At 48.3% G+C, this 13,585-nt stretch overlaps 1 protein-coding gene across 1 annotated transcript in view; it reads right to left on the reverse strand.

The window, feature by feature from the left end:
• The window catches only part of CNOT1 (CCR4-NOT transcription complex subunit 1), a 1,177,977-nt gene that overhangs the window by 292,125 nt on the left and 872,267 nt on the right, over positions 1 to 13,585 (reverse strand). The window contains exons 40-41 of the mRNA XM_069215998.1: positions 13,143 to 13,374; positions 5,308 to 5,556 (exon numbers count right to left, since the gene is read on the reverse strand). Of these exons, the coding sequence (XP_069072099.1) occupies positions 5,308 to 5,556; positions 13,143 to 13,374 (481 nt within the window). The remainder of the gene's footprint in view (positions 1 to 5,307; positions 5,557 to 13,142; positions 13,375 to 13,585) is intronic.

The raw sequence follows: 13,585 nt of genomic DNA on the forward strand, positions 1-13,585 counted from the left end.
TAGATTCAGGGGGGCTCAAAAATCCTCGAGCCAGACCTGGGTTGATTATGTTGACTACTCAGTGAAAACACTGGATGGTTGGGTAACTGGAAATGAAGTGTATGACTATGTTGGGCTTTATAATTTGTTTATGAAAGAACACATTTTAAGTAACTGCTTCAATGAAAAGTTCCATCAGTATCTGGTAGACCTAGGTCCAATTTCTCCCCAAGAATTGGGAAAGAAGGCAGACCACTGGGTCAAGACTAGGGTAACCAAAACTTCCACTGGGGGTGACCAAAAGAAAGGGGTTACAAAGCCTCCCCAGGAGAAAGTGGGTGACACTAGAAACAAAGAAAAAGAGTCCCCTGTAGGCCCCCAAAAACCAGACCAGGTGGGTGGGCCCAGAGACACAACCCAAAACAAAGGTGGGTACCAGGGTAAGAGCTGGGATGCCACTAAGGCATGGTGCCATAACTGTAAACAGACAGGGCACCACACCAAGGACACTTCTTGTCCCAAAAACAAACCCCCTAGCAAAATCCCAGGGGTGACCAGTGTAGCCATTGGGGATGACTCCTCAGATGAGGAGGTCTTCATAGCCTTCAACTGGAAAAAGGGCCCAACAGGTGAGTTGGAGATTCCAGAGGGAAGTAGACACTTCCACCACCTACTGGTGAATGGAATCCCAGCCACTGCCCTGAGAGACACTTGTGCCAGTCACACTATTGTGCATGACAGGCTGGTGTTCTCAAACCAGTACATCCCAGGTGAGACTGCCAGAGTAAGAGTTAGCCCAGACAGGGTCACTTGTAGGCCAGTGGCTTTTGTGCCCATAGAAGTGGGTGGGACTTTTAGCTGGAGAAGGGTGGTAGTCAGTACAGACCTCCCCCTTGATTGTCTCCTTGGAAATGACTACCCAGAGGTTAGTCAGAGCCCAAGAGAGGAACTGGTCCAGTGCCAGTCCTCTCCCAAGGATTCTGGAGTGCCTGCCTCTGCAGTAAATGCAAGTAGGCCCCAGAAGAAAAAGAAAAGGAAACAGAGTAGGAAAGGTGGACAACCTTTAGCCAAGGTTCCAGCAAGCCAAGGAGATTCTGCTCCAGTAGGGGAGAACTCCAAAAGTGGCTCTGATAAAGTCCAACCTGACCCACAAGAAGTCCTGGCTAGTCAGGCAACTGTTAAGCCTGAGTGGGTGGCTCCTCAGCTAACAGAAGAAAGAGTGGAAGAAGGGTGTTTACTACAAGATGTGGTAACCCCCCACTCTAATACAGCAGACAGGCACCCTGAACCCAAAGAAGCCTGTAACTTAGCCCCTTCCCTTGTAGGTGAAGAGCTAAAGGTGTGGTTCTGGGCACTGATAGCTGTCAGTGGCCTCTGCTGGGTGTCAGCCTTTATGGCTGCACTATCCTTGGCATGGTGGTCTGACCCCATGCCAAATAGCAAGTTAGGCCCCCTGACCCTGTTGGTCATGGTGGGGTTACTCCAGCTCTGGGTAACCCCTTTGGGTAAGCTAGGGGTGACCCTGGCTAAGATAAGATTAGCAGAGGTGGATACCTCTAACCCCAAAATAGAGAGAATGGGTGAAGACATTAAAAGCACAGACAAGAGGCAGTTCAGATTAGGTCCTATCACTGTGGAGGTGGGTCAGTTCCCCAGAGGGAATGACCTGGACAGGAGGATGTAAGGCAGAGTAGGCCCTGCAACAAACCAGCCTATTTCCTCTACTCTTCCTCGCCTGACAGACTAGGAAGACTCTCCCAGCTTTGGCTGAGTCTCCTGGCCTGTGGGCTGGGGGGGCTTGTGTAAAGAAATGGCTCCCTGTTGCAGTTACCCCCCACTTTTTGCCTGATACTGATGCTGACTTGACTGAGAAGTGTGCTGGGACCCTGCTAACCAGGCCCCAGCACCAGTGTTCTTTCACCTAAAAATGTACCATTGTTTCCACAATTGGCACAACCCTGGCACCGAGGTAAGTCCCTTGTAACTGGTACTCTGGTACCAAGGGCCCTGATGCCAGGGAAGGTCTCTAAGGGCTGCAGCATGTCTTATGCCACCCTAGGGACCCCTCACTCAGCACAGACACACTGCTTGCCAGCTTGTGTGTGCTGATGGGAGAAAATGACTAAGTCGACATGGCACTCCCCTCAGGGTGCCAGGCCAACCTCTCACTGCCTGTGGCATAGGTAAGTCACCCCTCTAGTAGGCCTTACAGCCCTAAGGCAGGGTGCACTATAGAACACAGGTGAGGGCATATGTGCATGAGCACTATGCCCCTACAGTGTCTAAGCAAAACCTTAGACATTGTAAGTACAGGGTAACCATAAGAGTATATGGGCTGGGAGTCTGTCAAAAACGAACTCCACAGCTCCATAATGGCTACACTGAATACTGGGAAGTTTAGTATCAAACTTCTCAGAATAATAAACCCACACTGATGCCAGTGTTGGATTTATTAAAAAATGCACACAGAGGGCATCTTAGAGATACCCCCTGTATTTTACCCAATTGTTCAGTGCAGGACTGACTGGTCTGTGCCAGCCTGCTGCTGAGAGACGAGTGTCTGACCTCATGCGGTGAGAGCCTTTGTGCTCTCTGAGGACAGAAACAAAGCCTGCTCTGGGTGGAGGTGCTTCACACCTCCCCCCTGCAGGAACTGTCACACCTAGCAGTGAGCTTTAAAGGCTCAAGCTTCGTGTTACAATGCCCCAGGGCACTCCAGCTAGTGGAGATGCCCGCCTCCTGGACCCAGCCCCCACTTTTGGCGGCAAGTCCAGGAGAGATAATGAGAAAAACAAGGAGGAGTCACTGGCCAGTCAGGACAGCCCCTAAGGTGTCCTGAGCTGAGGTGACTCTGACTTTTAGAAATCCTCCATCTTGTAGAAGGAGGATTCCCCCAATAGGGATAGGAATGTGACCCCCTCCCCTTGGGAGGAGGCACAAAGAGGGTGTACCCACCCTCAGGGCTAGTAGCCATTGGCTACTAACCCCCCAGACCTAAACACGCCCTTAAATTTAGTATTTAAGGGCTACCCTGAACCCTAGAAAATTAGATTCCTGCAACTACAAGAAGGACTGCCTAGCTGAAAACCCCTGCAGAGGAAGACCAGAAGACAACAACTGCCTTGGCTCCAGAAACTCAACGGCCTGTCTCCTGCCTTCCAAAGAACTCTGCTCCAGCGACGCCTTCCAAAGGGACCAGCGACCTCTGAATCCTCTGAGGACTGCCCTGCTTCGACGACAAGAAACTCCCGAGGACAGCGGACCTGCTCCAAAAAGACTGCAACTTTATCCAAAGGAGCAGCTTTAAAGAACCCTGCAATCTCCCCGCAAGAAGCGTGAGACTTGCAACACTGCACCCGGCGACCCCGACTCGGCTGGTGGAGAACCAACACCTCAGGGAGGACCCCCGGACTACTCTCCGACTGTGAGTACCAAAACCTGTCCCCCCTGAGCCCCCACAGCGCCGCCTGCAGAGGGAATCCCGAGGCTTCCACTGACCGCGACTCTGAAACCTAAGTCCCGACGCCTGGAAAAGACCCTGCACCCGCAGCCCCCAGGACCTGAAGGACCGGACTTTCACTGGAGAAGTGACCCCCAGGAGTCCCTCTCCCTTGCCCAAGTGGAGGTTTCCCCGAGGAAGCCCCCCCTTGCCTGCCTGCAGCGCTGAAGAGATCCGTTGATCTCTCATAGACTAACATTGCAAACCTGACGCTTGTTTCTACACTGCACCCGGCCGCCCCCGCGCTGCTGAGGGTGAAATTTCTGTGTGGGCTTGTGTCCCCCCCGGTGCCCTACAAAACCCCCCTGGTCTGCCCTCCGAAGACGCGGGTACTTACCTGCAAGCAGACCGGAACCGGGGCACCCCCTTCTCTCCATTCTAGCCTATGCGTTTTGGGCACCACTTTGAACTCTGCACCTGACCGGCCCTGAGCTGCTGGTGTGGTGGCTTTGGGGTTGCTCTGAACCCCCAACGGTGGGCTACCTTGGACCAAGAACTGAACCCTGTAAGTGTCTTACTTACCTGGTAAAACTAACAAAAACTTACCTCCCCCAGGAACTGTGAAAATTGCACTGTGTCCACTTTTGAAATAGCTATTTGTCAATAACTTGAAAAGTATACATGCAATTGAAATGATTCAAAGTTCCTAATGTACTTACCTGCAATACCTTTCAAACAAGATATTACATGTTAAATTTGAACCTGTGGTTCTTAAAATAAACTAAGAAAAGATATTTTTCTATAACAAAACCTATTGGCTGGATTTGTCTCTGAGTGTGTGTACCTCATTTATTGTCTATGTGCATGTACAACAAATGCTTAACACTACTCCTTGGATAAGCCTACTGCTCGACCACACTACCACAAAATAGAGCATTAGTATTATCTCTTTTTACCACTATTTTACCTCTAAGGGGAACCCTTGGACTCTGTGCATGCTATTCCTTACTTTGAAATAGCACATACAGAGCCAACTTCCTACAAGGGGTGACTAATCTATACCTGTAGGCAGTGTGAGGTTGGCATGGCACCCTGAGGGGAGTGCCATGTTGACTTAGTCGTTTTATCCCCACTAGCACACACAAGCTGGCAAGCAGTGTCTCTTTGCTGAGTGGGGGGGTCCCCAGGGTGGCATAAGACATGCTGCAGCCCTTAGAGACCTTCCCTGGCATCCGGGCCCTTGGTACCAGCGGTACCAGTTACAAGTGACTTACCTCTATGCCAGGGTGTGCCAATTGTGGAAACAAAGGTACAGGTTGGGGAAAGAACACTGGTCCTGGGGCCTGGTTAGCAGGCCTCAGCACACTTTCAAATCATAACTTGGCATCAGCAAAGGCAAAAAGTCAGGGGGTAACCATGCCAAGGAGGCATTTCCTTACATGCACCCTTAATTTGGAATATTGGTACAACTTGGCTGCCCTCCTGACAACTGGGAAACAAACTAACAGAAAAACACTAATGAAGAACCTCATGAGGGCTTGAACAACTGTCCGGTCCTTTGCAGTAAATATATTAAAAGGTCAATCCAGTAAATGAACACAGGTGGAACGGCCCAGCTTTCCAAAACCGTGAAGAAAACTTTCCTATCAAAAAAGCTAAAAATAGTGCTGTAATCTGAAAGGCTACCATAGCATTAACTTTTCAGTTCAATCTCATCCAAGAAGTGTTGTGACAAAGAGGGAAAAAGTGTATTGATGAATATGAACACCCAACTGCCCATGTACAGCAGTGCAGTCATTTGGTATGTAAACCTATGCAGTAACATTTCACACAACCTTTCTGTGCATTATCACCTACACAGCAAGAATTACTCATTAAAAAGCACTTACCTTGTTTAGTAAGTTTATCTTTGTGACTGTATTGGTGGCCTCTCCAGAGTGCTTTACAAGTAGAGCAATAAGGCGTACAAAGGCATCTAGGTTGTGGTAACACTTGGCTCGGATCATGGTGGGGTTGGCTGCTGGGTTGTGCTGCTGCTCTGCCTGAGCACGGTAGCTTATTTCCACACACATTTCAGTACAGAGACGGAAGAATCTTGTGATGAGATCATCAGTCTTTAAAATGCCTTGCTGGTGCATCTGTGGGAAATGTTGAATGTATTGGATTAAGATATCACTATCTTAAAAAAAAAAAAAATAAATAAAAAAAAAAAAGAAAAACAGGTTAGCTTTGTGTAGAGAAGTACCCTCTTTCTAGTCACGGTTAACCCCATTTCCTGGCTGTTGTCAGTGTGTTTGACTGTGCCCACTAGGATCCTGCTAACCAGGACCTCAGTAGTTATACGCGCTCCCTTAAAACATGTTAACTTGACCATTTCTTCTCCCCACATCTGGCATTCTGGTGCCCCCATGTTTGTCTCTAGTATATGGTACACAGGTACTTGGCTGGGCTGCAGTATGTATCATGCCACTGATGGGGAGCCCATGCAAAGTGTTCTGAAGGCCCACCAATGCAGCATGCATGAAAGGGTGCATGCACCCCTTTTCACTATAGGTCACTGCACCAGGTCACTATAAGTTACCCTTTGGGGTACCAGGAGAGCCCCATGGGCTGCAGTATGTATCATGCCACTGATGGGGAGCCCATGCAAAGTGTTCTGAAGGCCCACCAATGCAGCATGCATGAAAGGGTGCATGCACCCCTTTTCACTATAGGTCACTGCACCAGGTCACTATAAGTTACCCCTATGGCAGGCCCTCCTTGGCCCAGAGGGCAGGGTGCAAGTACCTGTGTGTGAGGGCACCCCTGCACTAGCAGAGGTTCCCCACAAACTCTAGTTCCATTTTCATGGACTTCGTGAGCACGGGATGCCATTTTATGCGTGTACTGGACATAGTTCACTACCTATGTCTAGCTACATCTTGGAATTCCAAACTTAGGCATGTTTGGAATCAAACATGTCTGAATCATACCCCAATACTGTTGCCAGTATTTGAAGTATGATTCCATACACTCTGGGGGTCTTCTTAGAGGACCCCCCAAGCATTGCTACCACCTGTCTTCTAGGCTTTTCCAGGCATCCCAAACTGCTGCCACCCCTCAGACCGGTTTCTGCCCTCCTGCTGCTTGATCTGATCAAGCTCAGGAAGGCATAAACAATTTCCTTTTTGAGAGGGACCTAACACCCTCTCCCTTTGGAAGTAGGTGTGACTGGCTTGGGAGGGGTAGCCTCCCAAAGCCACTGGTATGCTTGAAGTGTACATTTGGTGCCCCCCTGTGCAAAAACCGGTCAACACCGGTTCAGGGACCCCCACCTCCCCCCAGTCCCTGCTCTGGGGTGAAACTGGACAAAGGAATGGGGGTGACCCCTCCCCTGTCCATCACCACCCCAGGGGTGGTGCTCAGAGCTCCTCCAGAGGGTCCGTGGGTTCTGTCATCCTGAACCCAAGCTTGGCAGGGACCTCTGGGAGCATCTGAGCAGCCAGGCAGATGACTTCACAACCACCTCCTGATAGGCGGTCATCTGGCTAGGTGACCAATCCCCCTTTCAGGGTTATTTAGGGTCGCTCTCTTGGGTGGGTCCTCAGATTTGGCTGTCAAGATTCCAGAAGAACTCCTCTGCAATCTCCACTTCGACTTCTAGCCTCTTGAACCACGACTTGTCCCTCCAGAAACTAAACATTTATGTCCATGAAGACTCTAATAGCAATATTGTTTCAACGGCTCCTTCCAGTTTCTGCAACATGTCCCCAGCTGTGCATCCTCTGAGGGCGGCAAGTCTGCATCAGAAGGTAGAAGGAATCTCCCTTGAAGTGAAGGAGTCACTCCCCTGCATCCGCAGGCACCTGCTTCAACAATGACAGGCTACATGGATCTCCTCTCATCCTGAGCTGCGTGGATCCTGCATCACAGGTGGTGGTCCGGAGTAGTCCTTTTGGTCCTCTCTGCCAGCTGTCCAATTCCGGTGGAGGTAAGCCCCCGCCTCCCCACTCAAGACAGTACCCCTGTGCACTTTGCAGCTGCCAAGGCTTTTTTGCATCTCCTCCAAGGGATTTTCAGGCTACGTTCCCCTTAGAGGTTGATAGTGGCAATAATAGATAATACTAATGCTCTATTTGTGGTAGTGTGGTCAAGCAGTTAGGCTCAGACTGTAGTGTTAAGCATTTGTTGTACACACACAGGCAATAAACGGGAATACACACTCAAATACTTAACTTCAGGCCAATAGGTTTTTATATAGAAAAATATTATTTTCTTAATTTATTTTAGAATCACAAGATTCAGATAAAGTACAACAATTGTAAGGTACTTGGCATAGGTAAATATAGAACTTTGAATGAAAACAGTAATGTACACAGTTTGGCATAAAATGGCAATAAGATATTTTAAAAGTGGACACTGCAAAATTCAACTGTTCCTGGGGGAGGTAAAGGTTCGTCTGTCAGGTAAGTAAAGCACTTACAAGTTCAGTCTCCGGGGCACAGGCAGCCCACCGTTGGGGATTCAAGATAACCCCAAACACCCAGCACCAGCAACACAGGGCCGGTCAGGCGCAGAGGTCAAAGAAGGGCCCAAATATCATAGGTGCCTATGGAGACTAGGGCTGCTCCAGTTCATCTGCTAGCAGGCAAGTACCTGCGTCCTCAGAAAGCAGACCAGGGTTTTTTTGTAGAGCACAGTGGGTGGGGGGTGTCCCAAACAGGCACACAAAATACACCCTCAGCATCACAGGGGCGGCCGGGTGCAGTGTGCAAACAAAGCACCGGGTTTGTGAGAGAAATCAAAGGCTACCTGCTGGTCACTCTGCAGGCATCGCCGTGGGGGTGCAGGGAGGTCATCTCAGGGCGGACACACCGTGGGAGTCGCCTGGGGGTCCTTGCTGAGGTGTTGGTTTCTCTGGGCACGGGCCGGAGGTGTCGGGTGCAGAGTGTTGGGGACTCATGCTTCAGGAGTGAGGAGGGAGTTTCTTTAAAGATGGTTTCCTCTTTGTTGCTTTGGACTGAGCACTGTCTCCATAGGCGCCTCTGTTATTTGGGCCAATCTTTGACCTTTGCACCTGATCAGCCCTGTGTTGCTGCTGCTGGGTGTTTGGGGTTGACTTGAACCCCCAACGGTGGGCTGCCTATACCCCGGAGATTGAAATTTTAAGTGCTTTACTTACCTGCTAAACTAACTTGGACTTACCTCCCCCAGGAGCTGTTGAATTTTTGTACTGCCACTTTTAAAATAGTTTGCCATTTTATGCCAAACTGTGTCCATTACTCTTTTCAAAGTTTTTTTTTTAACCTATGCCAAGTACCTTACAATTTATGTACTTACTTGAATTGCCAATCTTGTGGTTCTAAAATAAATTAAGAAAATATTTTTCTGTATAAAAACCTATTGGCCTGGAGTTAAGTCCTTGAGTGTGGATTCTCATTTATTGCCTGTGTGTACAAAAAATGCTTAACACTCCCATCTGATAAGCCTACTGCTCTACCACACTACCACAAAATACAGCATTAGTATTGTACGGAAAGGCCTCCTTGGCATGGTTGCCCCCTGACTTTTTGCCTTTGCTGATGCCAAGTTATTATTTGAAAGTCTGCTGGGACCCTGCTAACCAGGCCCCAGCACCAGTGTTCTTTCCCTAAACTGTACCTTTGTTTCCACAATTGGCACAACCCTGGCACTCAGGTAAGTCCCTTGTAACTGGAACCCCTGGTACCAACAGCCGTGATGCCAGGGAATGTCTCTAAGGGCTACAGCATGTCTTATGCCACCATGAGGACCCCTCACTCAGCATATACACACTGCTTGCCAGCTTGTGTGTGCTGGTGGGGAGAAAATGACAGTCGACATGGCCCTCCCCTCAGAGTGCCATGCCAACCTCACACTGCCTATGGCATAGATAAGTCACCCCTCTAGGAGGCCGTACAGCCCTAAGGCAGGGTGCACTATACCACAGGTGAGGCAATAGGTGCATGAGCACTATGCCCCTACAGTGTCTAAGCAAAACCTTAGACATTGTAAGTGCAGGGGAGCCATAAGAGTATATGGTACACGAACTCCACAGCTCCACAATGGCTACACTGAAAACTGTGAAGTTTGGTATCAAACTTCTCAGCACAATAAATGCACACTGATGCCAGTGTACATTTTATTGTAACATACACCCCAGAGGGCACCTTAGAGGTGCCCCCTGAAACCTTAACCGACTATCCGTGTAGGCTGACTAGTTTTAGCAGCCTGCCGCACACCAGACATGTTGCTGGCCACATGGGGAGAGTGCCTTTGACACACTGTGGCTAGTAACAAAGCCTGTACTGGGTGAAGGTGCTTCACACCTCCCCCTGCAGGAACTGTAACACCTGGCGGTGAGCCTCAAAGGCTCACCCCCTTTGTTACAGCACCCCAGGGTACTCCAGCTAGGGGAGTTGCCCGCCCCCTCCGGCCACTGGCCCACTTTTGGCGGCAAGGCCGGAGGAGATAATGAGAAAAACAAGGAGGAGTCACTGACCAGTCAGGACAGCCCCTAAATTGCCCTGAGCTGTTAGCCACTGGGCTAGCCCAGTGATGCTGGTCCCAAACCTCACTCTTCGAATGGGAAAAGAGAAACGAGTCCTCTGTAATCAAGAGAAACAACACTGTCACAAAAACAGATGCTCATCTATCCCTGGGAGAGATGAGCTAATAGATACACTGGCATCTGTCAAATATCTTAGCACATCTGATTTGACTGCAGGCTATTGGTAGATCAATGGTAAACCAAAAACTGCTTCTTCAACCATTGGAGGGCATTATCACTTCACAGTGATGCCCTTTGGTCTGAAAAATGCACCTGCCCCTTTTCAGAGGCTGGTGAATACAGTCTTCCAAGGATTGAAGTCTATTGTGTAGCTTATCTAGACGATATAGTATGGGATGACCACCTGGTCGACCTCTGTAATGTTTGAGGCTCTGCAAAACGCTGGCCTCACTAGCAAGGCCTCTAACTGCTAGATAGGGCAGGGGAAGATTGTGCCTCTGGGCCACCTAGTAGGTGGAGGCCAGATTCAACCACTGCAGGGGAAGATCCAAACTATTTTAGATTAGACTCCCCCTACTACAAAGACCAAGGGGAGAGCATTGTTAGGCCTCACTGGGTATTACGGGAGGTTCATTAAGCATTATGGCTCCATTGGAGCCCCTCTTAATGACTTCACCTCAAAAAGAATTCCTAAAAAAGTTGTGGACCGGAAACTGTCAGAAAGCTTTTGAAGACCTCAAACAGGCCATGTGCTCTGCAACTGTGTTAAAAAGCCCTGACTACTCCAAGAAGTTTATAGTACAGACAGATGATTCTGAGGTAGGGGCTAGGGCAGTTTTATCTCAATTTAACACTGATGGCCAGGTCCAACCATTAGCTTTTATAAGCAAAAGGTTGACCTCCAGGGAAAGGATTTGGTCAGTTATAGAAAGGGAGGCCTTTGCTGTGGTCTGGGCCTTTAAAAGCTGAGGCCAGACCTCTTTGGCACCCACTTCATTGTTCTGACAGACCACAAGCCCCTTCTATGGTTAAAACAGATGAAAGAAGAAAATCCCAAACTGTTGAGGTGGTCCATATCCCTGCAGGGAATGGACTATACAGTTGAACATAGACCTAGGAGTAACCACTCCAGTACAGATTGTCTCTCCAGATATTTCCACTTAGACAATGAAGACTCATCCAGGGAAGGATAGCATTCTTGTCATTCATTTTGTGTGTGTGTGTGTGGTGGTGGAAGATGCACACTTCTCCAGTAGTGCTGCGTGGGCTCCTCTGACTCCTGGTTGCTCGTCCAGTGGGTCTCTTATGTGGGCTGTCTACTTTTTGGGACTCTCTGCCGTGCGGAGGGTTCCCCTTGGAGTCCCCCCATGGGTTGAGTCCTCCTGGACCTTGCTGGTCTCCGGCAGCTCCACTTTTGCTTCATCTGTACTTCTGCCTTTGCCAAGGCTTGTTGGTGGCTTTTCCACACCACTGACCGCCCGCAACCATCCATCCGGCGTAGGATGTAGACTGCATCCTCTAGGAACTGTTCACCTGCTCCAGGGCTGCATTCGTGACCGTCTACGTCCTACCGTCGACCAACTCCTGTATCCATAGCTGGGTGGGTAGTAGCTCCTACTCCTCCTGGACTCATCTGTGACTTGGTCTCCTCCTTCCACAGGTCTTCTCCTTCAGGAATCCACTGCGGGTGTCTTGCAGTCTTTTCTGGGTGTTGCATTTTCTTCCTTTTTGGGTGGTTTGGGGTAAAATCTAGTAATTTCCTCTTTTCCTCCTGGGCACCAGGGGGCACTGTGATACTTTAGAGATTTCTAGGATTACCAGTTCCCCTCTACACATTCCATTTACCTAGGCGGGGGTCCTGTGTTCCCATTCCATTTTTTTACATATGGTTTGGGGTCCCCCTAGGGTCACTTATCTAACTGCACTTGTACTGTTTGCTATCACTTTCTATGCCTATTTCTGATAACCAGTGTACATATTTAGTGTTTTTAATTACCTCCTATTGGAGGGTTCCCTATATATTGTTTTGGTACTGTGCTAATGTAATAAAGACCATTTATTTTCGTAAAACAGTGTTTTTTTTCATGTGTGCAAGTGCTGTGTGACTACAGTAGCACTGCATGAGCTTTGCATGTCTCCTACATAAGCCTTGGTTGGTCATCCACAGCTCCCTCTAAAGAGCCTGGCTTCTAGACACTGCCTACACCACACTAATAGGTGATATCCGGACTTGGAATAAGGTGTAAGTACCTCAGGTAACCACCACACACCAGGCCAGCTTCCTAAAACTCTTTGGATTCCTAGTTCCTCCAGCTCCCCTCTACTGATTCCACTTCCTTGGGTGGGGGGAATGCCTTTCACATTCCACTTAGTATATAGTTTGGTCTTCCCCTAGGGCCTTCACTATGTCCTATTGTATATTATTTGCTATTGCTTTCTTTGCTAATCACTGACTTCTAATGTGTACATAATAGTGGTTTACACACCTTCTAGTGGAGTATTGCTTATACAGTATTTTAGTATTTGTGTTACCATAATAAAATACCTTTATTTTTATAACACTGGTTTTTCATGTGTGCAAACGCTGCATGACTATGGTGGTATTGCATAAGCGTGGTATGTCTCCTTGATAAGTCTTGGCTGCTCATCCTCCAGAGAGCCCTGGCTTCTTAGACACTGGCTACACCTCACTACTTGGGGATACACGGAAATGGTAGAAGGTTTTAGCACCATAGGTCGTCACCACACACCAGACCACTGACTGAGGAAAGGTACAGGGTGAACCAAAAAGAGCATTGCAACAGCGAAGAACCTGAGCACACGCAAGAACCTGGTGGCAGAAAGAAAACAATCTAACAATGGAGTCGATGGCTAGGCACATTGTCATCAAGAGGAGAAATCATTACCTTGTGACTTGAAAGACTTCTTTGAAGAAAAACAAGTTGCCCATTTACGGGCCCAACACTAACTAGATGGCGTGAGTATACATAGAATATGTATCTGCAGCCACATATGTCTTGAAACAAATATAGATAACCATGCCTGAGAGGATTAAACACCAAGAATTATAAATTGCATAGCTAAAGGTTTATGTTCAGAAGTTGGTATTTTACTTCATACCCCCGATACAGTGTACAGTATAGAGTTATCTGCCGGCTTATGACAACAAAAAAAAAACCAAAAAAAAAAAAAAAACACCTGTTCTCAAAGTTATACCTGTCCAACAAACGCAGAGAAAGCTTTGGTGCTGTCTCGGCCAGCTGCAGCTGAATGGTAAAGATTAACCCACTCTCGCAAGAGGTACTCTGCTTTTTCTCGGAGTCCTGGAGGATCATCATATTCCGATGCCTGTGAAATCCCAGAATGCATCATGAAATTAGGGCCACCATGCGCTCGATCAATCATTGCTTCATAGTTTGATCGGAGCAGGTCCATCAGCTGTGGAAGCCTGAGGTAAAGTAGAAATACAATCGTGAATACAACAGAATTCACAGTAATGGCTTTCAATAAAAGCTAAAATATGTCTTTCTTTAAAGATCTAATATTTCCTGTGCAACTGTACATACACCCCTATCCAAAGGTTGGAAGCATTATATCAAATGTTTTTCCATGCCAGTCAATTACTTCCAAGACTTGATAACTCACACCTGCCAAATCCT

This window comes from Pleurodeles waltl, chromosome 12 (genome assembly GCF_031143425.1).
Source record: "Pleurodeles waltl isolate 20211129_DDA chromosome 12, aPleWal1.hap1.20221129, whole genome shotgun sequence".
Classification (NCBI taxonomy): Eukaryota; Metazoa; Chordata; class Amphibia; order Caudata; family Salamandridae; genus Pleurodeles; species Pleurodeles waltl.